The sequence below is a fragment of the Haliotis asinina genome, chromosome 16, assembly GCF_037392515.1.
Source record: "Haliotis asinina isolate JCU_RB_2024 chromosome 16, JCU_Hal_asi_v2, whole genome shotgun sequence".
Classification (NCBI taxonomy): domain Eukaryota; kingdom Metazoa; phylum Mollusca; class Gastropoda; order Lepetellida; family Haliotidae; genus Haliotis; species Haliotis asinina.
In genome coordinates this window covers 19,880,572-19,907,681 of record NC_090295.1, presented here as the reverse complement: position 1 = coordinate 19,907,681, position 27,110 = coordinate 19,880,572, and the positions used below count along the sequence as shown (strand labels likewise).

The 27,110-nt window shown below is 37.7% G+C and overlaps 1 protein-coding gene across 1 annotated transcript in view; it reads right to left on the bottom strand.

Moving 5' to 3' along the window:
• Positions 1-20,527, bottom strand: part of LOC137268630 (neprilysin-1-like) — a 38,064-nt gene extending 17,537 nt beyond the window's left edge. Inside the window, exons 1-7 of the mRNA XM_067803206.1 lie at positions 19,134-20,527; positions 12,528-12,569; positions 7,995-8,156; positions 3,794-3,877; positions 1,904-2,109; positions 988-1,167; positions 394-480 (exon numbers count right to left, since the gene is read on the bottom strand). Of these exons, the coding sequence (XP_067659307.1) occupies positions 394-480; positions 988-1,167; positions 1,904-2,109; positions 3,794-3,877; positions 7,995-8,156; positions 12,528-12,569; positions 19,134-19,398 (1,026 nt within the window). The 5' untranslated portion in view covers positions 19,399-20,527. The remainder of the gene's footprint in view (positions 1-393; positions 481-987; positions 1,168-1,903; positions 2,110-3,793; positions 3,878-7,994; positions 8,157-12,527; positions 12,570-19,133) is intronic.
• Positions 20,528-27,110: the final 6,583 nt, after the last annotated feature.

The following is a 27,110-nucleotide window of genomic DNA, read 5'->3' as shown; positions in this document are numbered from 1 at the left end:
AGATGTCATTTTGCTGGTTAAAAATGTGTTATTTCTTTTAAGCCATTTGAATACTGGACAAATTCTGCAAAGTGAAATAAAATAAAAATAAAAGTGTATGAAAGCTGGAGCATTCATAGTTACTCGACATGAATGATAGACATGTATACTAGTACTTAATATACCATGAAACACAGACTAATATAAAATGATGTTAAAGAAACAGTGAAAGGAAGAATTGTGATAGATTTTGCATGTAGAGCTTCTATATTAAAACATATTTAGCATATAGTGCTACTAGATTGAGATATTTAGCACAGAGTGCTATAGAATGTAACGGAGATGTAGCATATAGAGCTACTATATTGTAACAGAGTTAGAATACAGATGCGACATCATCTGTGAAGAACTTACTGTTGGTGTTATTTGTTGCAGCTCCTTTAGAGTCATCTTCTCATAGATGGCGCCAGTATCGTGGCGCTCTGATTGTGGCTTTGTCACCTATAATAAAGAAATTGTACGGTCAAGAGTTCCACTGACGTGCAGAAAAGTCAGATGTTTAGAAGTAATGATAGCTATTCGATGTGTTCATGTATTGGATAAGTAAAATATATTCCTGTGGACCAAACAGGATCCCAGATAATCCCAGAGAACAAACTGATCCACATCAACCTGTTCTACATCATTTAATATTACAGTGGAAGCTGTCAAAACCAGCATCTGTCCAATCCAGCAAGCTGTCAACACCAGCACAAAAAGTCAGTCCCTCCTGTGGCTTGTACATTTATCTCTACAATCCAGCACACTGTCTAAGCCGGATTATTTCTTCAGTGCTGGTTTAGACAGTTTCCAGTGTATATCCACTAGCTGTCAATATTTGATCCGCTAAACCCAGGATATAGTTTGACTGTTGATGTCCATGAGGTGTGAAGTCTAAATAACAAGACTGGAAGGAGACTGAAAGATAATACAATGGATTAATGTTTTTCAATGAATAGAAGAACTCACATTTGCCAGTTTGATCTCAAACTGGAGGACTTCATGCAGTTCGTCCTGAGCCATGTGCATGTCTGCCCCGAGTAGGTGAGCCACATCCAGCATGTACTTGTAGTAGGCATGGAAGTACAGGGTGTCCTCCGCCTGCAGGTAGTACTCTCGGCTGGGCATCCCCAGCTTGGGCTGATCTATCTGTTACAGTGAGTGAGCGAGTGAGTGAGTGAGTGAGTGAGTGAGTGAGTGAGTGAGTGAGCGAGCGAGCTTTGGGTGGGTGGGTGAGTGAGTGAGTGAGTGAGTGAGTGTACTGTTTACTTGTGAGTCAAGTAAAATATGTTACCAACAGTAATGTTAGTCTGGTGAAAGCAACTGCACACCAAGCAACAGTCTTGCTATGGAGTAGTTTACTGTAGGAGGTTGTATGCAGTGATGACAACAAATTATCAAAAAGACAAACAAAATTCTAAAGAATATATACCTTCAAACATACATTAAATAATAGGAAAAGGGATTGCATGTAATTTTCGAGACTTCTGTTCTCTTATCTTTACTGGCATGCATCGTGATGTCAGTTACCAAGGGTACGCTTGATTACAAAAAGGAAGACTAATATAGCTCAGTGAGGCCAATACAATGTGAACTGATACAAAATATGTACATTATCGCCTGATAAAGTACTCTCTGCACTTTGGATATTTCACCAAAGTATCTTAGAAAAATGTATTTTAGACTGTGGCCTTTTGTCTGTTCAAAACCATTTAGGAGATAAACATCATTTGTTGGCCAATTTCTGTGTGTTATTGAGTATTTGAAGCAAGGGAAATACATTTGGAACCGATGGCAACAGCTGGAAGTTTCAAATGACAAAATGAACATAAGAATCATTTACTCTCTGATCCAGGGAAGCTAACCAGGTGTTCCCTGTTCCTACCTGTAGAATATTGACAGAAGAGTTCTTGTCATCAGCGCCGACCCAGATGTCCATTAAAACTGGAGCATTGTACTTCCCTCTCAGTTTTCCAAGCAACAGTTCAAGGTCAAAGGTCGATGGATCCCAAGTAGCATCAATAAGTGGCCATCCCCCAAGACTGTCCAGTACCTCCCGAAGAGGAGTGTCTCCAACTCGCTCCACTTGAGCTGCCAACAATGAAACTCAACATTACGGCTGCAATGATTCACCCAGATTTCAATCCTGTTTAGTTTTTGCTTCCGGACCATTGGTTTGATAATTTTCAATTCGAATCTTCATACAAAGATAAACATCAGATTTCATTAACTCTCAGAGTGTTTTTTTTTTTTTTTCCATTATCAACTTCGCAAGGTCAGTAAGAACAACTATGCACTTTGGATAAATACCTCAGTGTCAACCAATTACTTTTTTGCCTTATTTCAGCACTTGAAACTGCTTGAGTTAGAGTCAAAACTAGGTTCTGACTGTGTGGAAATAATTGAAATAGGTATAAATCAAATTTGTGTTAATGGTTATGAAAAATCGAAACTAAGGGGTCAGATTCGATTATCAATGAATTGAACCAAATCATTGCTCAGCCCTTATAAGTGCTCAGGATTATTTCAGCCAAAATGATGATGGCTTGAAGATAGTCAATCCAGTGATCGATTCTGTGAGCAAAGTCCCACACAATGACACGCCATGTAAAAATCTTGAAATTGACCTCTTTCTACAAAGATGGAACTCTTTCCACAAACTTGACACAATGTACATCAAGGAATGAGTGAAAGAGCTGACACTATTGTATTAGGAATATTAACTCATGGAGACGTTATTATGCAAATACAAGGACTGAAAGACAAGCCCACCATAAAATCATGCTGCTGGTCACTATAGATACTTCTCTCTTAAGACACAGGATACAGACGCTAAACCAAAATAGGTAACATGAGAACCCTCTTTTGATATAGCACCTGAAGGCATCAATTCATTTTTGCATAGGAGAAATATAATATCCAATTAAATTCCCTGCTCTCTGAGCATCATCTGACTGATCATATCATGTGACATCTCAGATATACATCAATGTTTCTTTCTTAATTATAATTCTGTCAAAACTGCATTAATTTCTGATACGTGCCTTTTAGGAAAACTGAATTCTGTCATACATTTCACAATCAGATTACTATTTCAAATTTCTTTCTTAAAAAAAATGTCACAAACAAACCGAGTCACATAACTAAGCTGCTGTCTTGACAAGAACAAACTTTGTTCCTGATGTAGAATTTGTAACATTACAGTATACATTGTTGACTATGTGCTTGGCTCACATTCCATAAGTGTCTACGAGGTGGAATAACTCTTGAATGGACAACCACTCTAAAAAAATATTCTTCGCAGCATAGTAACATTACAGTATACACTGTTGCCTGTGTTCAGCTCACATCCCATGAGTGTCTGCAAGGGGAATAACTTGTGGATGAACAACCACTCTAAAAAAATTACTTTTCGCAGAATATGTAACATTACAGCATACACTGCTGACCATGTATTCAACTCACATCACATGACGATTGTCTGCAAGGGGAAATAACTCTTGAATGGACAACCAATCTAAAACAGTATTCTCTGGAGCATATGTAACATTGCAGTGTATACTGTTTACTATGTGCTCGGCTCACAGCCTATTATGATTGTCTGCAAGGGGAAATAACTCTTGAATGGACAACCAATCTAAAACAGTATTCTCTGGAGCATATGTAACATTGCAGTGTACACTGTTTACTATGTGCTCGGCTCACATCCTATTATGATTGTCTGCAAGGAGGAATAACTCCTCTGAGCCTACAACTGTGACAGACACATACTCACAGACATTGATGCAGGATCGATACAACACCTTGGCCTTGAGAGTGGCCTCGCAGTCATGGGGAGTTGGGGACTCCTCTAGAAGACCTGTGGATAGCAGATTTACCAGTTGTGTCTCGAATGTGGACAGGCAAATATTTTTTGTGACAATAAAAAATTATCTTCATCTTTTTTCTTAATAACATGGTATGAGTATTTTAAGAGACTTACAGATACAATGAACCTTTACTTTTTACTCATATTTATTAATCAAAGGGATTGGATAAAGTTATTCAGTTTGCAGGGCTCTTTTGACAGGACGATTTTTTATCTGACTTTTGAATATTCTATGCAAATGCATACCGTCAGTTTCAAGAAATGCTTGAAATTATAAGAAAGGTACAAGGTTCTGCTGCTCACTGGCATTTAGAATAAATATTGGCAGATCATTTAACAAATGTCAGACCTGTGCGAGGATTATTCAGAAATGACATTGTGTGCTGGCAATTAGGTGCCTGACTCTGACATTGTGGGTTCAAATGCCAAATGTGACTGAACCCAGCAAATGTACAAGATTCTGTACATAGTCAAATATAATTAGCATGCAATGAATCCACTTGGAGGCGATATGAATATTTGATAATGAACATGATTATAATAAATTCAGTGAATTACAGAAGAGGTGGTAGGGTAACCTAGTGGTTAAAGTGTTTGCTTGTCTTGATGATGACCCTAGTTCAGTTCCCCACAGGGGTACAATGTGAGAGGCCCATTTCTGATGTCCCCGCCACGATATTGCCAGAATATGATAAAAGTTGCATAAAACTTAACTGACAATCTCTAACAGAAGACTGAAAATATCAGTGGTTATTATCCTGACTGCTTATGATAGATTTCCCGTTTTTCTACATAACACCAAAGTTCAAGTAATAAAAGTATCTTTTAAAATCCAATTCAAAACATTGTCCACTTTGATAAACAAATTGAAAATTAACCAAATTTTCGTCAAGCAAGATTAATTCATTTGACAAAATAGTAAGTGAAAAACCTGTAGCTTTTAACTTTTTTACTTAATTTTTAAATGCCAATGTAGAAAGAATATCTCATCATTTTTTTGTGTTTTTTGGACCACAAAATGTATGGTTTTGAAGAAAAGGCAGGGTTTTTTATGTCTACTGATTGATAGTATGGCATCATTAATTTCATCATAAAGCGAAATATGCCACAAGTTACTGTATTCTTTGCTCCTTTGAGAAAACACAGAATCCCAAAACATATAAAAAGTTTTTAAATCTTCTCAAAATTCAGTCAAGGTTTCATTTTTTAGACCATTGTGATATAATGGCCTTTACAACTAAAACTTTTTCAAGAGGTACTTGACCCGCGAAGGTCCTGGGGTAGAATCAATAGGCCTTCAGCAACCCACACTTGCCATAAAAGGCTACTATGCATCTCGTAAGAGGTGACTAATGGGATCGGGTGGTCAGGCTCGCTGATGTGGATGACACTTGTCATCGGTTCCCAATTGCGCAGATCGATGCTCATGTTGTTGATCACTGGACTGTCTGGCCCAGACACGATTATTTACAGACCGCTGCCATATAGCTGGAATATTGCTGAGTGCGGCGTAAAACTAAACTCACTCACTCACTCAGGAGGAACTATGTCTCAGCATAATTATACATCTGAAACTTCTGGGTTTTTCTTTGTTTCTTTGCTGTTTAATGCTGCACTAAATCAAGTATTTACTGCCGCCCCAGTCATAGGGACATATTAACATCTGTTTTACTCAGAGGTTGTTATAATGATCTGAAACCTCTAAGTCTGATTTATGAAAGTCAAGTATTTCTTCTCCCTGTGATAACATAAAACTGTGATAACAACTCTGTAAAACACCTGTTTTCCTCATAGGTTCTTAGTGTGATTTAAAACCTCTGAATCTGACTATCAGGGTCAAGGATTTTCTCTCTCGGTGATAGGGAGATAAACACCTCTGTGTTACTCATAGGTTCTTAGTGTGATTTAAAACCTCTGAATCTGACTATGAGAGTCAAGGATTTTCTCTCTCAGTGATAGGGAGATAAACACCTGTGTTTTACTCATAGGTTATTATTTGAATTTGAAACCTCGGAGTGTGACTTGTGCTCTAGCCAAATCAAGTATTTGTTCTCTCGGTGATAGTGGCATGATTACCTGTGCATCATCATAGGTTGTTACTGAAACCTCTGAGTCGCTTGAGGAAAGTCGAACATTTTTAAATGAATTGTACAATGTTCCTTTAGTAGCCTTATTATAGCTAAAGCTACTGTATTGTTCTCAATCCAGTGACTATCACCTGCCAGTTTTGATTTCCCCAGTTTGGGGGAAAGCTGCCAGGAGTTTGGTCAAAAGCTGCCAAGGTAACTCTTTGATGTGGAATGAACTCTCTGATCTTTGATGCCTCTCCATAGCCTACTAGTAACATGACAAACTGACCATGATGAAAACATCAAGATGTCAAAAGTCCCTAACCTGTTTGACCAATGTCACATGTGGTTCCAGGGTTAATGTTCCTTGGCATGTATATTTTATGGCTATTAATGCCTTTGAAGACAAATGTAGAGACACAGTTAGACCACTGTCAATGGCATGATCAAAAGCCAAAAGGTTTCCCTGATCAGTGTGTAATTAGTAGGGAAAGCAATCTGGCAGATCCCCTACCTATGATACATATATGTTAGTGTGGCCTGTAAATAATTGAGGCTGGATGAAGCAAATCACTGACTGAAAGCTTAACAATCATCCACGCATGCACATGAGCCATTATGACACAGTCAAGCAGAGTTTGATCATCAAATGACAAATCCCTGCATCCTTAATTGATTAATTCCTGCAAGAACAAGTGAAACTCAAAGTTAACCCATGCTATGGACAATATTTTTCTGCCAGTTATAGTTTGTTTGCAGTGAAAATGTACTGATGAATTTCACTTTAAACAGTAACATAAAGTAAGGAAGAATGAACAACTTCTTTATTGCAAAGAGAGCGACTTTTCAGTGTAGGTTCTAACATCATTATCAAGCATATGATATGTTTGTACAGTTTGATTGGGGTAGGAAGCTAGATTGGGGTAGGGGTCAGGAAGCCAGACACAATAAAAACACATGAGTTAGTGGGTCAATGACTGTTTTGCACACTGGAAGACTTTAATGTAGTAGGTCAGTTGTAGGACGGCAATGAGCTGAATACAATATGTTTTAAATAAATAAATGAATGAATGAATGAATGAATGAATGAATGAATGAATGAATGAATGAATGAATGAATAAATAAATAAATAAATAAATCCCAACCATGTAATTGCTGAAGTTGAAAAATGTTATACATATTTTTTGTAACACAAATATCATTGCAAACAATGTTTTTATTTGTAGGACGGCAATGAGCTGAATACAATATGTTTTAAATAAATAAATATATAAATAAATACAACATGTTACGCAAATGCTTGCTTAGATGTATTCCATTTTGCATTTCTCACATAGATAAACAACAAACTAATTTCAAGTAAAAACACTCTTAAAACATTCATAATATTCAATTAAGTTACCATGGATAATGAATTCATGGCGAGATATGCTTTAATTCACCCAAAACGTGTGAATCATTACAGGATTAGTCAGTAGAACGGGGAAATATATTCCAAGTCCATGGCCCTGATAACAACTGTATTCTCAGTTGTGATCGGTTCCTTCCAACTACATGTGGTAGTTCATGCCTATACTGAACCCATATACTTTAGGATAGACTTATGACAGTCATAGCTCTATGGTCACTACAATTGCCCTGATCCACAAACTGTTTTACTTTCAGCTACAAACTTTGGCTTCACATTCTTTGATGAAGATGTTTACAGATGTTAACAAGTTCAATGTAATATCAAAATAAGTGAGGGTTGCCAGAAATGGTCTTCACAGTTTCTACCCATGTGAGGAATCAAACCCAAGGCCCTGTTTCTCTTAAGCCTAAGAACTAACTCTCATAAGCCTAAGATCTCGTAAGTTTTCTCGCAGCCATTGCACCTCCTGTACTGTAACACAGGAGCCATGGATGCTGCGATGAAGGATTACGGGATTTAGGCTTACGAGAGCTTTGTGAAACGTGGCCCTGGTCATCATGCATGATCTTGCAGATGCTTTAGCCTTTAGCCTACCCGACCGCCCCAATATAAAAAGTTACAATTCACCTTTTAAAATAATCTGTAGTTCATCATGCAGTTTCTCAAATGTGTTGAAGCTGGACTTCTCTTCAGGGATGACGTAGGTTTTGTCCCACTGACCGCAGGCGAACTGGTAGAAGTCCTCGCAGGGGTTCACTGTCCTGTCCATCATTTCCATCAGCTGGGACGCTATGACCAAAAACACAGCAATGGTCATACAGTGAAATCTGCCAACACCAGCACCTGTCTAATCTGGCACACAGTGTAAAATTTTGATCCCACCATTCTACAACAATATTATGATCATTAAAACATTGTCTAATCTGGCACCTGTCTTTTCCATATTCCGATATTATGATTATCTAATCCTGCACTTTCCATATTCTTTTCCATATTCTGGTATTATGATCATTAAAACATAGTCTAATCCCAACATGCAATTTTAACTGTAATTAACACTGTCTACACCTTCATAGGGTATACGCAGTACAATCAAGGACCCATAACCCAACAGACTAATTAATCCTCTTGGTATGCTTGATAAGCAGGAAGCAGTGATTGCGCAGTGAATCAAGTCATCTAAACCACCTGGGGAATCTGCTGTCTAATCAAGGTCCCTTAATCCAATATGTCTATCATCAACACTGTTTTACAAATAGAGATACATGATAGAGATGAAGATTGATGAGCATAAATGGATGCAATGTTGGAAAATGATCATCACTGTCTAATCCAGCACCCTGTCTAAACCGACATTATATTTCAGCTCAATGGTGATGGTTTAGACAGGTTTTTCTGTACTTGTTTAACACAAGAGCAGACAATCCAATGTTACATTAGCAAAATGATGTCCCATTTTGACTTGTACCATACATTCTTGGGTTTTATTTCAGGTGATCAGTAGACTTGCCTTTGCTCGTGTTTGTGCCCATATTTCGGCAAACAGCTCTTTGAGTGTTTGATAGTGATTCAATATAGTCTTAAGCTTACAAGAACAGTTGTAACAGAGTTGTAGCAGAAATTCCTGGAGGCTGTTGATGTGTATTTATGACAAGCAGCACGGAACACAAAGAATAAAAATTAGAATAAAAATTATCCATTTGCAGAGTTCACTTCATTTTTTACAAAAATTGCATGATGTGAAACATGTAAAATCAATTTATTGCTGCAATAAAAAAATAATAATAGGCTTGATTGAAAGTGATGTACTCGTCCTTGAAAGATGTTCTGCTTGTTTTTCAGCCTAATCCATTTGCAGTTTTTGTGAAGTTGTCCAAAGTTGAACTGTCATATTAATCATGTCTGCAGTGACAGTGGAACCACAAAACCAAAAATTTAAACAATCGTGCCAAACTTCACGTGTCTCCTGAATTCCAACATTTTGTTCATATTTTTCAAAATGGCCTTCAGAGAGTTTTTATTTTTGTCAAGGAAAGAATTAAAGCTGTAAGTTACAAAGTTTTTAAATTTCCTGAAAGACAATAAATAACATCACAAACCAAAATCATGGAAATAAACCCAGACATCAGACTGTTAGCCCAGCAGGACGTGTGTCATTTACTATGAATATCATCCTAGTTTGACTCTTTACAGAGATTTGATATTTCTCACAAATTCATCCCCATTCTCAATGTTTTTGACACTATATCATCAGTAGGATTGCAGCTCTGATGGATATTACAGATGATTTTTAAAATATTTTTGTTTGTAGGCAACCAACAATTACCATAGAAACCTAACTGGGATTTATAAGTTTTCATCCATTTTATAATATTCGCTTGGGTAATAGATATCAATTCTTCATTTATATTCTCATGCTTAATATAAATATCTTCACTTATAAAATTTGACCTTGCACCTTTAAAACTGATTAAATCATATTATTGATTGGAGGTTTGCGATGAAAAATAATTGAGTTTGGATTTTCATCCCATCATCTATTATCTTCCACATGACCTCAACTGAACCTTTCCTGGAAGTGTGCAAGACGGAATGAGTTAATGGCATGTTCTGGAACTAGAATTTCCAAATAAAAGCATACACTGAATCTAAAGACACATCTGTCAACATAACGTTCACTAGAGCCTTGAAATGTGTAGTTTATCCCATTTAATCCTATTACATTACTACTGACTTGGATGAACAGTGATGTGTTTTCAATCTACCTTTTCAGTCAAACAGCATGCATGATTCCAAATTTTCAGTAAAAAATAACTGGTTTCTGTATCCCAACATAAAATATAATCAGGGTGATATTGTTGTTAATATTACTGAGAAAGGACATAGTACCCTTGAAATTTTTTGCGCTTTCTGTTTTACAAATATGCCGGTCATATTTTCTCAAGAATAAGAAACAAATACAAAATTTTTCCCATTCTGAAAGTAAAATCACTATGTTTTTATCAGCCAAAAATGTAAACTTGCAAGAAAACAGTTTATTATTGTTTTTTGCCCCATATACACTTAGTCAAATGCCAGAAATAAAATACTCTTAACATTCAGAAGGAATATTACTTTCATAATTTTGTTTCTAAGGAAAAAATCCATTAAAAAAGAAATATAATTGGTTAGGCATTATGTTGCAAAGATCAGGATTTCTAAATCAAGGTGTGAAGAAAAGAACACAAATTAAAAAAAGACTGACGTCTGAATCAGACACAAGAATCCAAAAATCCTTCATTTCAACTGGGGAGAGTCGAATTTCACTCGGTTTAATTGACATGATCTTCAGTGGAGGGGTTGTCAGTTCTTTGTCTCAGAACAAATAATTTAATTGTAATAAAATGACAAAGGTTACAACATACATCAATATTCATCTCATGAAAACCTGAAGCCAGTCTAGCTTGGCTAATATGAAACAGCCAGTTGCTCTCTCTAGCCTATGCCATGCACAATGTTGGTTATCATGAAGATTTTGGAAATTCCACAACACAGGTGGATCCAGAAAGGGTGAGGGTACAGGGGTCCACAACTCCCATACTGCCCCACTCCACCCCATGCATGGCTTCTGGAAGGTTAACATTGATTCCTTTTCACAATACTCTTAATCTATTTACATTTCAGAAATTCTTAACTTTTGAACATTAATATTCAATAACAAGCTGAGGTTCACTGATTGTCTGAGGGCCAGTTTAAGTTTCTGGTTTTACACAATCACAGGCTGTTAAACTACTACGGCCACTGTGGAACACTGGAGGAACAAATAGGACTAACTGGCAAACATTTAGACAAGTGGAATTTAGAAGTGATTGGTAACTTCTGATGTTTAACTGACCTACTGGTAGACGATGTGGTCAATGCTAATTTCACACTTTTTACTGATCTGAGGCAGCAGAAATTCTGCTGTCCTCCTATAAGGGACCTGTACAGGGCTACTCAACCTTCCACAGGGGAAGTTAGATTTATCATCCAAAACACCTTTTGCTTGTGTGAGATCATATGATATCTCCCTGGTGATGTTTTTGACATGGCAAGTCAATAGTTCACCCTTTTAGAATTGTTTCATTGTGGATTGCTTTATCTGACCTTGTTGGGTCCAAGAACCTCAGGATTGATTGTTTTCAAAGGTATGGAAAATTTGATTTGTGGTGAAGATATCCCACACTGGACAACAAATTGCATCCACTGTTCCCATTTTGTTTGAGAAAGTCACACCCCTCAAAAGTGACAGAGTAGAATCCTTATCCAGAACCTTATAATAGTGATTGCTATTTTCACTATTGGGAATGTCTTGCTCAAGTTCACATTTGAAATTACCCATGAAGGTCCCAGGGTAGAACAGGCCTTCAGCAAGCCATGCTTGCCATAAAAGGCGACTATGCTTGTCGTAAGAGGCGACTAACGGGATCGGGTGGTCAGACTCGCTGACTTGGTTGACACATGCCATTGGTTCCCAATTGCGCAGATCGATGCTCATGTTGTTGATCACTGGATTGTCTGGTCCAGACTCGATTATTTACAGACCACCGCCATATAGCTGTAATATTGCTGAGTGCGGCGTAAAACTAAACTCACTCACTCACTTACATTTGAAATACAGAAGTCAGATATGAATATTAGATTGCTTCATGTCAAGTTAATGTCCTTATTGGTTGAAAAGAAAGTTCTGTGTGAGTTCATAACTTCAGATTTTAATCAGAATGAATCACATCCTAAATTTAATTCATGATTATAAGATTAATTTAGACCAGACCAATGACATTTCTTGTTTTACAGATTTTTGTCCTCAGAAAACCCAAAGGCAGGAGGGAAAAAAAATAAAAATATAATCACCAATCAAAGTAATATTCCTTGTAAGTTCGCAAAGTACTTTACTTTTGGTAATTTATGAAGTCTGTATGGAGAAAAATAATCTTAAAAAGATTTTCTTTTTAGTTTACATTTTTGGCCAATAAAGACAATAGGATTTTATTTTCTTTCTGCTGGGAAAATTCACTCTAATTTTTTTTCTTATTCTTGAAAAAATACAGCAGGGGGATTCGTAAAACAAGAAATAAAATTGGTCTGGCCTTATCATAAATAATCATGGTTGTTGAAAATTGTTGACAAGTATAATGTTACCTGTTTTAATACATTCAGCTGTCAAACAGTGCTTGGATTCATCTGCAAAACAAACATACATGGCATGATTCATAATCAGACAGTCAGACAGATATTTCTGTTAGTCATTAACATGCCCTTTGCAAACTATGCAGCTGTTTGTGATTGAAAGGCCCTCCATAAATACTTCAAGCAATCCAAACTTCAACAAAGCCACAAAATATTGTGTACAGGAGGGAACTTTCATTTCCAGACTAATTTTGACGCATCAAAATTTGACATAACAATGTTTGACTGCATGGAAAAACCACTGAACATGGATACCAAAACTACAAGAAGAGCCCAAGAAGAAATCTGGGTCTTCCAAGGGAAATGCTAGTTTTTTCCTACACATAGTTACAAGACTCACAAAATACTTAGGAATTTTGTGTATTTCTAACCTGAGTCAAGAAGGTATATATGTTGGGTTGTGACATTTTCTAAATCTACCTTTCACCTTGATGAAGGATTATTATGAACCATAGTTGATTGTACATTGTGTCTTCATATATTCAAACATTCAGGATATTGAGTATGAATTGTGGTGAGTGATCAGCCATTACGGGAACCTTATTTTATGTGCCATTGCTATCAATCACTGGTTTGGCTAAATTCACACAGCATGCTGCCATGACATAACAGTATGACTTAAACAATAAAAGTATCCATGGCCGGCCATCCATCCATCCATCTATCCATCCATCCATCCACTTATCCATTCTCTATCCACCATCATCAATCAACTAATCCATCATCTATCCATTCCCCAATCAGTCAAGCAACTCAACCACCATCCAAGATGGGCAATGATACCGGAACACTGCAATTCAGACTTCAAATCATAATATACTGTGTTACAGTTTTGCAAACTGTTCACCTGATACAACCAGCAATTGTCATGACCATGATTGGTTATTTTCATAATGATGCATTTCCCTTATATCACTGCAAATTGATAGTTTTGTGAATGTTAATTGGTTATATAACTGTATTTGCATGACTTTTAAAGCATATAAATTGAAAAGACATATATTGGTACCAGTACTAATGCATTAACCAAGCTGCTGCAGGTGCTTTTCCTCGAGGTCCAAACTTTACAGCGAAGTCTTCAGTTTGAAAAAAACTTTCAGTTATACTTGTACAATCGTTTCTGAATCCCAACAGTGGCCAGTGACATTGTTTCAAAAGACAGGAAACAATAATTTCATTCCCTAAACCACGTGTTACACTTTCGCATTGTATTGCAATACATATTGCAATACATATTGCAGTACACCAACACATATTGCAGTATGAAAATATGGGCAACACCCAACACTATACACCATCATCTAGCAACTCATCAATTCATCACATTCATCCATTCAACAATGATTCATCCATCCACCTATCGATCAATCCATCTATCCATTTGTAACATTGCATCAGCCATAACCCATCCATCCATCCATCCATCAATCCATCCATCAATCACATATCAACCAACCATGACATCATATCAACCATCAGTCACCCATTCATCCATCACATCACCTATCCATCCATCATCAATCCATCCATCACATCATATCATCCATCACATCATATCATCCATCACATCACCTATCCATCCATCATATCATCCATCCATCACATCATATCATCCATCACATCACCTATCCATCCATCCATCACATCACCTATCCATCCATCATCAATCCATCCATCATATCAACCATCCATCACATCATATCATCCATCACATCACCTATCCATCCATCACATCATCCATCCATCCGTCACCCATCCATCCATCCATCAAATCATCAATCCATCCATCACATATCCATCACCATACATCACTTCATCCATCCACCTATCCATCAATCACCGATCCATCCATCCATCACATCATCCATCCATCCATCCCCTCACATCATCCATCTGTCTGTGTATCCATATATAAGTTCATCTGTTTAAACCTTGTCAAGTATCTGCTTTAAGTTATTTCGTAACTTTACATAAATAATAGGTCTCTACGAGGCAGGAATGTTTTATTAGGTAATAGAGAAAAGTGGAATAAGGTTGATGTTAAAATAACCTTTTAAAGGTCAAATGCAACTTAAAACACAACTTTGCAGATTCTGATAACTTTTGCTATGCACTTACCAAAACAAATCATCAAATATGCCAATTCTACCTATAAAGTTAAAAAAAAAAAACACAACAGAAAATAGCCTGCCAAATCGGAGTTCAGATGATTCACTAATTTTCCCCCAGTGTTGGGCGGAAAAAGTGGTTTCAACAGCTATGCTGCAATGTGCTCATAACGCATGAGAAGTGAATAGGTTCGCGGAACTTGAGACAGTATGCCTGGTTGGACTATGAAGTTGTGAGCAGTAGTCTAATCATGGTTGTATACACAAACAAGTAAATAATCTACTTATTACATTAAAAAATGTTGATTGTGATAACCAGTAAGCAGACTCAGTCACAAAGAAAACTCAATGTCTGGTTTATTGACACCTATGCAATGCAGAACTTCACATGCAATTTGAAATTAACACCCATTGGGCTTATAAACTATAAACAAAGAGCCGGCTAAGCATATTGGCAAATGAACCAGTGGCCAATGACAAGGCATCGTTACACATAAGTGCACAAACAACGGCTCTGACTGGGTTCAGTACTGTGGCTTCTTCGTTTCGAGGGAGGTAAACAAAAGTACAAAATATTGCACTTTAGATTTGCAATTATACTCTTATAACTTTGTTTATTTGTTTTTTCACAATCACCGGTGCTTTTTATATATCATGAACAAGTGATAAATGTGTTTTAATTATGTTTGAATTTTTGGTTGCATGTGACCTTTAACAATGATTTGTTCTCATCCATGAATCGGTCTTAGCAAAGAAAATGCATCAGATATCTGAGTCAATTACGGACGTAGAAAAACATTGCCCTTTGAAAAGCTGTTTCACGAATCTCTTAAATCACCTAAATAAAACAAAGCGTTTGCGGTTTTACAGTTAGTTGCTTACAAGAAACATCCAAACAGAAACACTAGAAATTGGCTTTTTAATACTCATATCAGGAATCAAACCCAGACCTGTAAAGAAATGAACCCTTTGTCTACTCAGCTAACTCACTATCCATAAAAGTGATGATTTTTGTGACGACTTCTTTTATAAATGTTTTGCCAAAATAGCAAACAAAGCTCTCCTTCATGATAAAGTGTTATTAATAACTCTAAGAGTGTAGGTTCGAATCCAGGATGTGACTCAACCCAATTAAGTACTAGAATCTGTACTTTACTCAGATACCCACGAAGATCCAGGTTAGAATGGATTTTCAGTAACCCATGCGTATCATTAGTGGCGGCTAATGTTATTGCATGCCTGACATCATCATATCCCGATTGTGTATATCAGTGCTCATGCTTTTGATCACTGGAGTGTCTTGTTAAGACTGAATTATTTACTGACTGCCTCCATATAGCTGGAATATTGATGAGTGCAGTGTAAAACTATCCTCACTCACTTTACTGGGTAATATCAAATATGTTAGTAAAATACTCTCTCAACAGTTTTGAATCACATATGGCTATTTCAGCAGAGAAATCCTGCTGTCATGCCTGTGAAAGAAAACTGACAATTAATGCTTCAGATTCCAACAAAAGGGGTCTGGATATTCTTTTAACAATGACATGTTCAGATGCAAAAACCACAAACAATATTTCACATCCGTGTCTATGATTATGAAATTTATGCAACAGAAGCATCTGTCTTGTGTGATATTCTCATGACTTTCAATCATCTAAAAACATCCACCACCAAGAGATCCAGCCATTTGATTAGCCATCACAGTTACCATGCTCTTATACAACACAGTCCCTGCCACCAATGATGTGAAATGTAACTCTTGGATCAATTACTGCAACATTGTCTGGTCGAGAGGAATCAAGCCAGCGAGGAGTTGTATTGGTGTTTTGCAGTTGAGCGGAAGGACCTGGAGTCTAATGAAGTGTTGAGTAAACTCACTATCCAAACTCACATCTTCAGATGTCCTCATCACAGAGAGTGAAACATTCTTTGTGTGTTCTTGTTTATCATGTTCCATTGAAAATAGCATAGCCACCAGGATCTGTGGAACTCAGTCACTATGTCACAAAAACACAAACCTATTTAGCTGTTGCAGAAAAGTTTTTTATACTAGTTTTATACCAGCAATTTTATACAAGTTTTTATACTAATAAATAATGTTTCTTTCTGATACACACTTTATCGTTACATACCCTTTTTAGCTGCAACTATTTTTTTACATAACTATTTAATCTGATACGCCAACCTGCTACCTGCAAACTTTCTAACAGTTATATAACCTTGCTATCTGTTATGTAACATTTCTAGTTGCTAAACTCTCTTATAAGCTGTTATGTAACGTATTTGTCTGTTATGAAACCTATCTGGCTGTGGGGTAATATTTTAGAATTACTGTCATATGACCTTATGCAACCACTATGCAACCTTTCTTGCTGTTGTGTATGTAACCTGCCTTGCTGTTATGTAACTTCCTTGCTGTTGTGTAACCTTTCTTGCTGTTATGTAACTTCCTTGCTGTTGTGTAACCTTTCTTGCTGTTATGTAACCTTTCTAGCTGTTGTGTAACTTCCTTGCTGTTATGCAACTTACTTCCTGTTATGCAACTTACTTGCTGTTGTGTAACCTTTCTTGCTGTTATGTTAGCTTTCTTGCTGTTGTGTAACTTACTTGCTCTTAAGTAACTTTTCTTGCTGTTATACAACATTTCTTGCTGTTATGTAACCTTTCTTACTGTTATGTAACCTTTCTAGTTGTCATATATCCATTCTTCTGTTATGTAACTTACTTGCTGTTATGTATTTTCCTTGCTGTTGTTACCTTTCTTGCTGTAATGCAATTTTCTTGCTGCTATGTAACTTCCTTGCTGTTATGTAACCTTTCTTGCTGTTATGTTACCTTTTCTTGCTGCTACGTAAGCTTTCTTGTTATGAAACCGTTCTTGCTGTAATGCAATTTCCTTGCTGTTATGTTACCTTTCTTGCTGTTATGTAACCTTTCTTGCTGTTATGTAAGCTTTCTTACTGTTATGTTACCTTTCTTGCTGTAATGCAATTTTCTTGCTGCTATGTAACTTCCTTGCTGTTATGTAACCATTCTTGCTGTTATGTACCTTTCTTGCTGATATGTTAGCTTTCTTGTTGTTATGTAACTTCCTTGCTGTTATGTACCTTTCTTGCTGATATGTTACCTTTCTTGCTGTTATGTACCTTACTTGTTCTTATGTAACCTGTCTTGCTGTTATATAACATTTCTTGCTGTTATTTAACTTCCTTGCTGTTATGTAACCTTTCTAGCTGTTATGTTACCTTTCTTGCTGTAATGCAATTTCCTTGCCGCCATATAAATTTTCTTTCTGTTAGTTAAACTTTCTTGCTGTTATGTAAGCTTTCTAGCTTTTACATAACTTTTCCTGCTGTCATGCAACCTTTCTTGCAGTTATGTAACCTTTCCTGCTGTTAACCAACCTCTTCACTTCAGTATATAAGGTAACTGTTCTCTAACCTTTCCTGCTGTTAACCAACCTCTTCACTTCAGTATATAACTTAACTGTTCTCTAACCTTTCCTGCTGTTAAGTAACTTCTTCACTTCAGTATATAAGGTAACTGTTCTCTAACCTTTCCTGCTGTTAAGTAACCTCTTCACTTCAGTATATAAGGTAACTGTTCTCTAACCTTTCCTGCTGTTAAGTAACCTCTTCACTTCACTATATAAGGTAACTGTTCTCTAACCTTTCCTGCTGTTAAGTAACCTCTTCACTTCAGTATATAACTTAACTGTTCTCTAACCTTTCCTGCTGTTAAGTAACCTCTTCACTTCAGTATATAACTTAACTGTTCTCTAACCTTTCCTGCTGTTAAGTAACCTCTTCACTTCAGTATATAAGGTAACTGTTCTCTAACCTTTCCTGCTGTTAAGTAACCTCTTTACTTCAGTATATAAGGTAACTGTTCTCTAACCTTTCCTGCTGTTAAGTAACCTGCATGTAATGTTTCTAGCTGTTACGTAGCCTTTGTAACTGCTGTATAATCCTTTAGCTGTTATATAAACTTTCAGTTTTATATAATCTTTTAGCTAATACAATTTAAGATGTTTCGCTGTTATGCAAACTTTTAGCCATAATGAAACATCCTTAGCTCTTATGTAACCTTTCTAACTGCACTGTAACCTTTTTGGTTGTTATGTGGCCCTTTTAGTATGCATTTTTTAAGCTTTAATAACCTTTTCTGGTTGTTATGTAACCTTTCTAGGTGTCATATAACTTTTCACTGTAAGTTCTCTAACTGAATCAACCACATCATCACACTTTCCTCCCAAAATCCTCCAACATATACTAAAACCTCATCGCACTTTCTCAGTGAAATTATCCAGCTCTCACCATCATCCAACCATAATCCTCACCATGGAAAACCATTCAACACCAAGAAATTTAACACCAAGTGCATCAGCACAGTACTGCCCTTCATACCCAATATGGAAAACAATTCCGGCCTTAAGGCACATCCTTACCAGACCTTGTGAACGCCACAGCAATAAAAGCGATACATGCCAGGAAGAGCAATGTACACACTGCCATCAGATACTTCTCTCTGCTCGTCCACCACGATCCCGACACTTCCTGCACAGACACCTGGGGTAGGAACCTAAGCAAAGTTGGGTCGTCCCCTTTCTCCACATCTTTCCCTACCATGCCTTCGGTGTGATTCGAAGTCATTACACATCCTGTGCCACCATTGCACTTGTCCTGAGATCTGAGGTTACACCCTGTTGGCATGGTTGAAGACTCTTTGGAAAGTCACACCTTCTTCACAATCATCAAGGTCATCTATAACTTGAATTTATTGGGTTTATCCAATAGTTGTTTATCCAGTTGTATAGTATCACTTTCCCCACTTCAAATCACACTGAAACAGGGTAGCCATCATTGAAATGTCTCATCTCACTATTTGGGTTTTCTTCTGACAACTCTCACAGGTTTGATCTTGCAACAGAAGGACGAACACAAAACTTTTATTATCAGAATATCAGTAATAACAGACTTCCACTTATCACATGTGGTCAGAAATCACAGATTTGATTTTGCACTTTTATCACTGGTTTCAAAGTTTCATCATAAAACACATTCATCTGTTACAAGTTGCAGCATGAAATAATTTCAGCCAAGAATTATGATGTCAGAAGAACTCATCTTTGAAGGTTATCCATAGTTTATGAATGTGCAAAGGTCATCATTAATGAAGCTTGTCCAGGGCAAACCTAAAACCTGGTATTAAATACTTCAGTGTAAGGAAGCAGAAGAAACATTGAAGTCTTGTTAGGAGGAACTTGAATTGCTTGGATCACAGCTCTGGTAAAAAATATCCAAAACACTTGTATTTCAACAGTTGTCTTCCTTATAAAACATCCACTTCGATATCTTCAACACAATTGAAGAATGCTAGTATCCATGTAGCTTACTTCTAACTTGATTCCTAATGAATACTAAATGCACAGATGTTGCAATAAGTGTGCTGTGTATCTGATCAGCATTTGCAGATCCGTCATCCAGTGTTACACACCCTTCTGTACTCAAATCACTTCACAGTCAACACAGTTTAGCTGCGAATTTTTCAGTCAACCACCTGTACAATGCTTCTGAATCTTCACATGTATAATCTCAAAAATCTTTACAAAGATTGTGTCTTGGAGAAGCATCGAATGAGTTCAGCATGTTCCATCAAACAATCCCGAACCAAACCCTTCCTGGTTGTTGATTTCCACCATGAAATATCATTCCAACTCCTGGTGAGAATACTGTATGACAAGCACTGGTGTTTGGTGATCCTTCCATGATAAATCTGGGATGAATGGCATTTGGGGAAACCAACCGTTATCAAATTGTGGCATCAGACAGCTTCAGCTCCCTATCTGAAGAAAAACAATGTCTAGCTTTAGGGCATAATTACAGTAAACAAGGCTACAGCAAGGGTTGTCATTACTGTACTTAATACTGCATGCAGAGGGAGTGTACACTTCAGCGACCCCACATCTATCACTTCTGCTGTCCTGCAACACCGTTGACAGCTTCGTTGACAGCATCGTCGACAATGCACCGCGGTCTGAGCTGCAATCAATTAAGTCTTACCTTTGTCTGTGCTCATTACAAGCAACTACACATGTGATGGGCTTACACACAACACAAAGGGTTATGGTAGAGAGACTGGTTATACATTAAGTTTGACATCTGATGGTGGTATAATATTGGTTAGTACACACTTAGAGCAAGGTATACTTTGTGATAACCTTCGTCAGTACACAGTGAAAACTGGTAACACATTGTATTATATACCTGATGGCGGTATGACTCAGGTCCTCAGTCCTTTAGTAATAAATTGTGTTAACATGTCAGTAAACACTGAAAGCTGTGTACACCTTACGTCAGTTGAAACATGATATAGATTGTGCTCCATTTCTGATTGTGGTTCAATACCATGTTACATGTGTGATGGTATAAAACCTGAGAGTAAACTCTCAAAGCTGAGGATTGATGTAAAGCTGATTGTGTTGAAGATATGAAACAGTAGACCCGTGAAGGTCCCGGGGTAGAATAGGCCTTCAGCAACCCATGCTTGCCATAAAAGGTGACTATGCTTGTCGTAAGAGGCGACTAACGGGGTCGGGTGGTCAGACTAGCTGACTTGGTTGACACATGTCATCGGTTCCCCATTGCGCAGATCGATGCTCATGTTGTTGATCACTGGATTGTCTTGTCCAGACTCGATTATTTACAGACCGTCGCCATATAGCTGGAATATTGCTAAGTGTGGCATAAAACTAAACTCACTCACACTGAAACAGTATAACAAAAGTCAGTTGACACCAAGAGAAAGTGAAATACAGTGATGGCAGTGTGGCAAGACATGGATTCATCATATAGATGACATCCTCACTCTGTGTTACATTTCTGGCACAGCCAGGGTCAATACACACTGGGAATATCTTCTACATTCTGTTACATTTCTGATTGTGGTGTAACACACTGGATCCTGTTCTACACTGTGCTACATTTCTGATTGTGGTATAACTTTGGTCAGTACAAACTGGGAATATGTCATACATTGTGTTACATTTCTGATTGTGGTATAACAGACTGGATCCTGTTCTACACTGTGCTACATTTCTGATTGTGGTATAACTTTGGTCAGTACAAACTGGGAGTATGTCATACATTGTCATACACTAATTAATGTATAATGGCAGGTGTAATTCCACCATCATTAGACATATATAACACACTTTGTGCTTAACTTGCTTGTGATAAGTGAATGTCAACTTGTGTTATCTCTGGGTGGTGCAGTAGCCCTCATTTTGCTGGAATATGGTAAAAGTGGCATAAAACCATACTCACTTTCTCAGTCCTGTGTTATCCTGCCATGACAGGACTCATACACCATGGCATGTCTTTGTATAATTAGCTCTTACTGCTTGCTACCCTGGGTTATGCCACCATCACAAGACATACACAAGACATACTAAACTGCTGCAGAAAAGAGACAGTCAGCATACCACAGGAACAATATAACCTGTGGAGCTGCCAAGAACTCATCGACCAACACAGACATAAACAAGGTACTCATATTCTTCCGAATCACAAACAGCGTACTTCAAAGGTTATTTATTCATCCTGAAGTAATATTATTGAGGTAATTATTCCCATATCCAAAGTCTTTGATCACATTGAGGGTCAGACAGTGCCGTTGCTGGCAGAGAATGGGTCCAAAGGGATATCAGATGTGGTTGTTCATGGGGGTATATAAAACACTGCTGTTTATAACAGGGATGTCTCACAGATATAGTTCACTGTGTCACTGCTGGGGAAGAGAACTGGGTCATAGCTAATGGAGAATCTGTTGTCGCGTCACCTGTATTACATGTTTGATCAATTACAAGGGTGACTTAATTAATTATTACATGTTAGCAACTAACGTTCACTTATTCTCTTTTCAGAGGTGACTAGCCTTGATTATATAATACATAGGTGATTAGCTTTGACTAGTTACTACACAGGTGACTAGCTTTGACTAGTTACTACCAGGGTGACTAGCCTTGACTAGTTACTACACAGATGACCAACCTTGATTAGTTACTGTATGGGTGACTAGCCTTGATAAGTTACTACACAGGTGACTAGTCTTGATTAGTTACTGCACAGGTGACTAGCCTTGACGCGTGACTGAACAGGTACAAGTCAATAATTACTACACAGGTGACAAACAGTCACTAATTACTATGCAGAGCTGAGAAGCCTGTAATAAGTATAAAACAGAGCCAACATACCCTGATAAATTCTCCAACAAATTGTAAGACTTGAAGTGGTAGAGCAAAGAATAGATATAAAGTAAAATCTCCTTCTCTCACATGTATCAACAACTTCAGCCTCCTTTGCTTGTTTTCCTTGAATTTGAGATAGAAAGGGGAGGGTAGGTCCTATCTCATACTTTGGATGCAGTCAATATTTTCCTTTACTGGCAAACTTCAGATTTTCATTTTGAAGTTGGCACTGCCATGTTAACAGTCTTTAGAAGAACAAGTTCATGAAGGTTTTTTGTAACACATCTAACATCGCTGTAAAAGTGTAGAGCATTTTTAACCAAATGTTAAATAAATCACACACATTTCATTTAGATGGTAAAAATTATGAATGGGAGAATGAGGAACATGATGTTTCAGAGTAATGAAGCCGAGAAAGAATATACTCTCAAACGTCATGATGCTCACATTGCAGAAATTGGCATCCATCAATTTTCACTTTTTATGTGTAATACTTCTAAATGCCACTCAAAGTCTTTACTTTTGATCCAACAGTCTTTTGATCAAACAGCTTTTTTAACAAGTAAAACTTTGTGAGAAGACTTCAGTAAAAACATGGCAACTGTTCATGGTTACATCAAAAAGTTGTGTCAAGGTGGAATTCAAGGAATGTTGTCTGTGTGATGCTACTCACAGAATCCAAGCTCTGCTTCAACAGGCTGGAGATGAAGGGAACATTTTCTAAGATTTTCTGAAGCCGGCAGATTGAAAATAGATTCCTGTTATGACTAATAGTGAGTGAGTGAGTGAGTTCAGTTTTGCGCTGCACTCAGCAATATTCCAGCTATATGGCGGCGGTCTGTAAATAATCGAGTCTGGGCCAGACAATCCAGTGATCAACAACATGAGCATGGATCTGCGCAATTAGGAACCAATGACAAGTGTCAACCACATCAGCGAGCATGACTACCCAATCTCGTTAGTCGCCTCTTACGAGAAGCATAGTCGCCTTTCATGGCAAGCATGGGTTGCTGACGGTCTATTCTACTCCAGGACCTTCACGGGTCTGTTATGACTAATGAGGTCCATGTGTATTAAATTATTTGTCCCAACCATTTCAGTCACTGCTGGCAAAGTACTTGCATACTTGTACATTTTTTCTTCATTTTTCATGCATGAAATCATACTGGTGTATATGTATAATACTGTTACTTGATCTGTCATGTACATGCCTTGTTATCTAGCTACATACATTTGGAATGAGTGAGTTTAGTTTTACATCACCTCCAGCAACAGTCAAGCGACATCGCCGTGGAGGACCACAGTATTGGGTCGTCCCCTGGATTCCCCTATATGTAACTCATGATTCATAGCATGAAAACACATGTATCAGGGCAACTATAGTCTTGTTTACAAGATATATGGAAAGACAAGAAATCAAAGTGAAAAGCTTAAAAGCAGTGAAATTCAACTTTTGATGGACTTTTTTACAAAAAATTTACAATATTTAATGAGATCTTACAATATCCATTTGTTTTATTCACCGTTCCGTTTTTCCTGATTGCTATGTTGACTTCTTTTTGAATTTGTAACTGAATTTCAAGTTTCTTTAATTCCAATTTATCTGAACATTCCTCTAGAACCATTTCCAAAACATCATGTTCAAGAACTCCCTCATTAATATAATGATTCAACACAATTTTCATTGCAGGTTTGGCATCAAGTTTGAGATGTGAAGAAATCTGATTTGCGCACCTAACAGACTGACGCAATTGTCTCAGGATCAGGGGACAATACAAACTTCTCAAGTTCAAACACCACTTTCTTGATTCCACAAATGAGTTGTTGCAAAATTGCAAAAATTTGAAATAAATCCCTCAATAGGTCTCTAATGTCAAATGAATTCAATCTCGGATGAGCCCGTAATTTTGCCCTATGCAAAAATGTGATCTCACAAATACTGACATACAAAGGCATATTTTAGGCCCTTAACATCCATCAGCTAAGCAATATACAAAGCAATAGAGTCAAATTCAATGGGCACAGGCTTAAGGCCAAGTGTTTCACAGAACTGCACAAGACACTTTAGCTGACACTCATATGTCCACTTTGAAGACTCTGCCCATGAAAGCCACTGTAGACTGTAAATGGTCAGTCATTAGACTCCCAGTTGGAAGAAATAAATTCTCTTGACATATTTCTTACAGCATATCTTGATCAAAGGTTTCAAACTGTAAGTTACCCATGCTGTCAAATATCTGTGTCAATCTGCCTTTTTCATGTAGTCTAGATATAACATCCGCTAGCTTATTCTCATCACCTGGTATAAACTCTGCTTTTAGACTAAAGCTATAGGATACTTTTAGCCACCATGAATATTTCGAACACTGCATCAGGTAAGGATCCCTATATGATCCTTATCAATGAAAGAGCTGACTGGTTATCTGTCTGAACTACAACTGATTTGTTTGACCACACAATACACTACACTACGGCTAACCGCAGAAATTGTCTCTTTGCTGTTAATGTACATTGCATAAGCCTCTGGCAAGTCTGTCTTTCAATTCACATAATAAAAGTCTCCATTATGGTGCCCGCCTTCATTACATGCATCTGTGACACGCTGGTCACCACTGAAACACCAGCACATTCCAGTTAATTCAAAGTTGCTAGGGTGCAAACTCACTGAGGCATAAGCACTTTTCAGGTCAAGTTTTGCTAGATAATAACCCATTTGATTAACTTCAGAGCATGATGTAGATCCATATATTCCGTTTCACAATTCACCATGAAACTGTTCATTCCCTTGTCACAAGGTACAGTCCCATCGTGAATCAGTCTTTAAGTTCATTAGTCGATGTATGATTGGCTGTAAACACAGATTGCATGTTTACAGTGTGGCTGTTTCTGCAAGTTTAAACCCACATCTAATTCCTTCAAAAATATAATCTCTTTCCACATCATCCTTAGGTAACAGTCGACACCAACCCTCATAGTTTGCAGTGTTTGATTTTGATCTGCGAAATTTTTCTTAATCTTTTCTCTTTCCACTTTCCTGATGAATAGGATTGCTTGTACCAGACCTGTAAGAGGGCTCCATCAAATGTGTAGGTAGCCACTGTGTCCTGATCTCTGACACCTGGAAGACACATGTGCGCAAGCGCACACAAGCCTTCTTGAATACTGGTCCCGTGATTACATCTTCTGCATGTGTCTACCCCGTCAGCAGTAAATGGAGCATGTGACTTGAAGCATCGACTGGCAGGGTCAGGTAATGAGTCATGAGGATCCATCTGGTGTAGTGCCTTGGACGTTGCCGATGTGAACTTAGGGACAAGTTGAAAGTCTCTTATCTCTTAACAGGGATGACCAATGAGTTGTGAGGATCCATCTGGTGTAGTGTCTTGGACGTTGCCAATGTGGACTTAGGGACAAGTTGAAAGTCTCTTATCTCTTAACAGGGATGACCAATGAGTCATGAGGATCCATCTGGTGTAGTGCCTTGGACGTTGCCGATGTGGACTTAGGGACAAGTTGAAAGTTTCTTATCTCTTATCAGGGATGACCAATGAGTTGTGAGGATCCATCTGGTGTAGTGTCTTGGACGTTGCCAATGTAGACTTAGGGACAAGTTGAAAGTCTCTTATCTCTTGACAGGGATGACCCAAGGGATCCATCTGGTGTAGTGCCTTGGACGTTGCCGATGTGGACTTAGGGACAAGTTGAAAGTCTCTTATCTCTTGACAGGGATGACCCCAACGAAAACCCTCTTCTACATGCTTTGCACAGTATGCATGGTTGTATAGGAGTATACTGGCCCTTAAATACTTGGAGGAGAATCAAGCAGTATCTTGCATGTACTTTAGATAGTCCATAATTCCTTGCTGGTCAAGTTCCTATTCAGCAATCATATCTTTCAATATTCCTAAGCTCACATACGTCCACATATCTGAAGTTTAAGACTTACCTCAGACCCAAACTTCCAACATCAAAGGTCACACCATCACCCAAATCCAAAGTCTTTTTGGTATTACCCAAACTATCTAAGGAAGCTGCCCACAGATAATCCACTATCTTCTGTGCTTTAGTGGTTTTCTAACCTCCTGCCGTTAACCAATATTGACATGAGCACCATCTTGTTCCATGTGGTACCCCTGAACTACCCCGATGTGAATCAGCCAAAATCTGTTCATTAGA